Genomic DNA, 1,251 nt, shown 5'->3' with positions numbered 1-1,251 from the left:
TTATCTATCAACTAATGGTCAACAACAAACCAATAATTCATGTCTATCTACTTAATTATTATCTAAAAGTACATCCAATACCTCTGCTTTTAATAGAAAGAGAGAGAGAGAGAGAGAGAGAGAGAGAGTTGGTCAAACAAAGTAGATAATAGACGCCGTCCCTTTTTTTTTTTTTTGGAAGTAACGAGGCTTTATTAAGTATTCATAAGATCAGAAACAATACAAGCTTGAACTTCAGTTGGGAGCTCCTCAATCCAAATACGAAGCTCATAGTAATTTTTACTAAGTTGGGCTAACTTATGAGCAACCAAGTTGACTCTTCAATAGAGAAGCTGGAGCAGCATTTAGCATATTCTAGGATATCTCGCACAATCAAACCAAGACAGGTTGAAGAGGTTCATACTGTCAGTCTCCAACTCGATTTTGTCCAGACCAGCTTCAATAGCAATGCTAACAGCATGTCTTGCTGCTGAGGCCTCAGCAACATCAACATTACCACACCCTTTCTGTTTTACGCACGTAGCAACCATTACATCCCCAGTGTGGTCTCGCATAACACCACCCAAACCCACATAACCATCCACGAAACAAGCAGCATCTGAGTTTACTTTGTAGCAACCTGCACTTGGGGGAGTCCACACCTGACGAGTGGGGGCTGATGTTGGAGCAGCAACGGAAGACGCCTCAAGAGCAATCTCAAACTCACCTACAACACTCACAGCTTTCTTAATCACATCAAACTCAACCACTTTTTTATTCTCAAAAATCCAGGCATTTCTTCGAAGCCAAATTCCCCAAAGGAGACTCCAAAACAAATTCCACCAGAAGGAGGAGAAAGCACATGTACTGACGTCAATTCGAATACCAGATACGAGCCGCACCCTCACAATGGACCAAAGCATGCATAGCATTTTCAGTATCAGTTCCACACAACGGACACACACTGTCAACAGGCATACCTCTCTTAGTGAGATTTTCACGAACAGGCACTCCATTGTGTAACACTTTCCACCCAAACATCTTAATCTTTGGGGGAATGGCTGCATTCCAAACTTTATTCCAGATGTTGTGTTTTTTAACATTTGATGACGAGGCCTTCGTACTTCTATTTGAGTTCAGTTCGGCATAGTAAGCGCTCCTAACACTGAAAGACCCAGACTTAGTTTTCCTTTCTTCTTCTTCCTCAAATAATGGAAACATTCACATGCTGCCAGGATATTATCAGTTATTAATCTACCCGGAACAAAACCA

The 1,251-nt window shown here is 41.5% G+C and overlaps 1 protein-coding gene across 1 annotated transcript; it reads right to left on the bottom strand.

Moving 5' to 3' along the window:
• Positions 1–344: 344 nt before the first annotated feature.
• Positions 345–995, bottom strand: LOC110726204. The gene has a single exon (XM_021905675.1). It carries the CDS (start codon positions 993–995, stop codon positions 345–347), a length of 651 nt encoding a protein of 216 aa, XP_021761367.1.
• Positions 996–1,251: the final 256 nt, after the last annotated feature.

The sequence above is a fragment of the Chenopodium quinoa genome, unplaced genomic scaffold (assembly GCF_001683475.1).
Source record: "Chenopodium quinoa cultivar QQ74 unplaced genomic scaffold, ASM168347v1, whole genome shotgun sequence".
In the NCBI taxonomy this organism is placed as follows: Eukaryota; Viridiplantae; Streptophyta; class Magnoliopsida; order Caryophyllales; family Amaranthaceae; genus Chenopodium; species Chenopodium quinoa.
The sequence above is the reverse complement of the archived record's forward strand: the minus strand, read 5'-3'. Positions and strand labels throughout refer to the sequence as shown.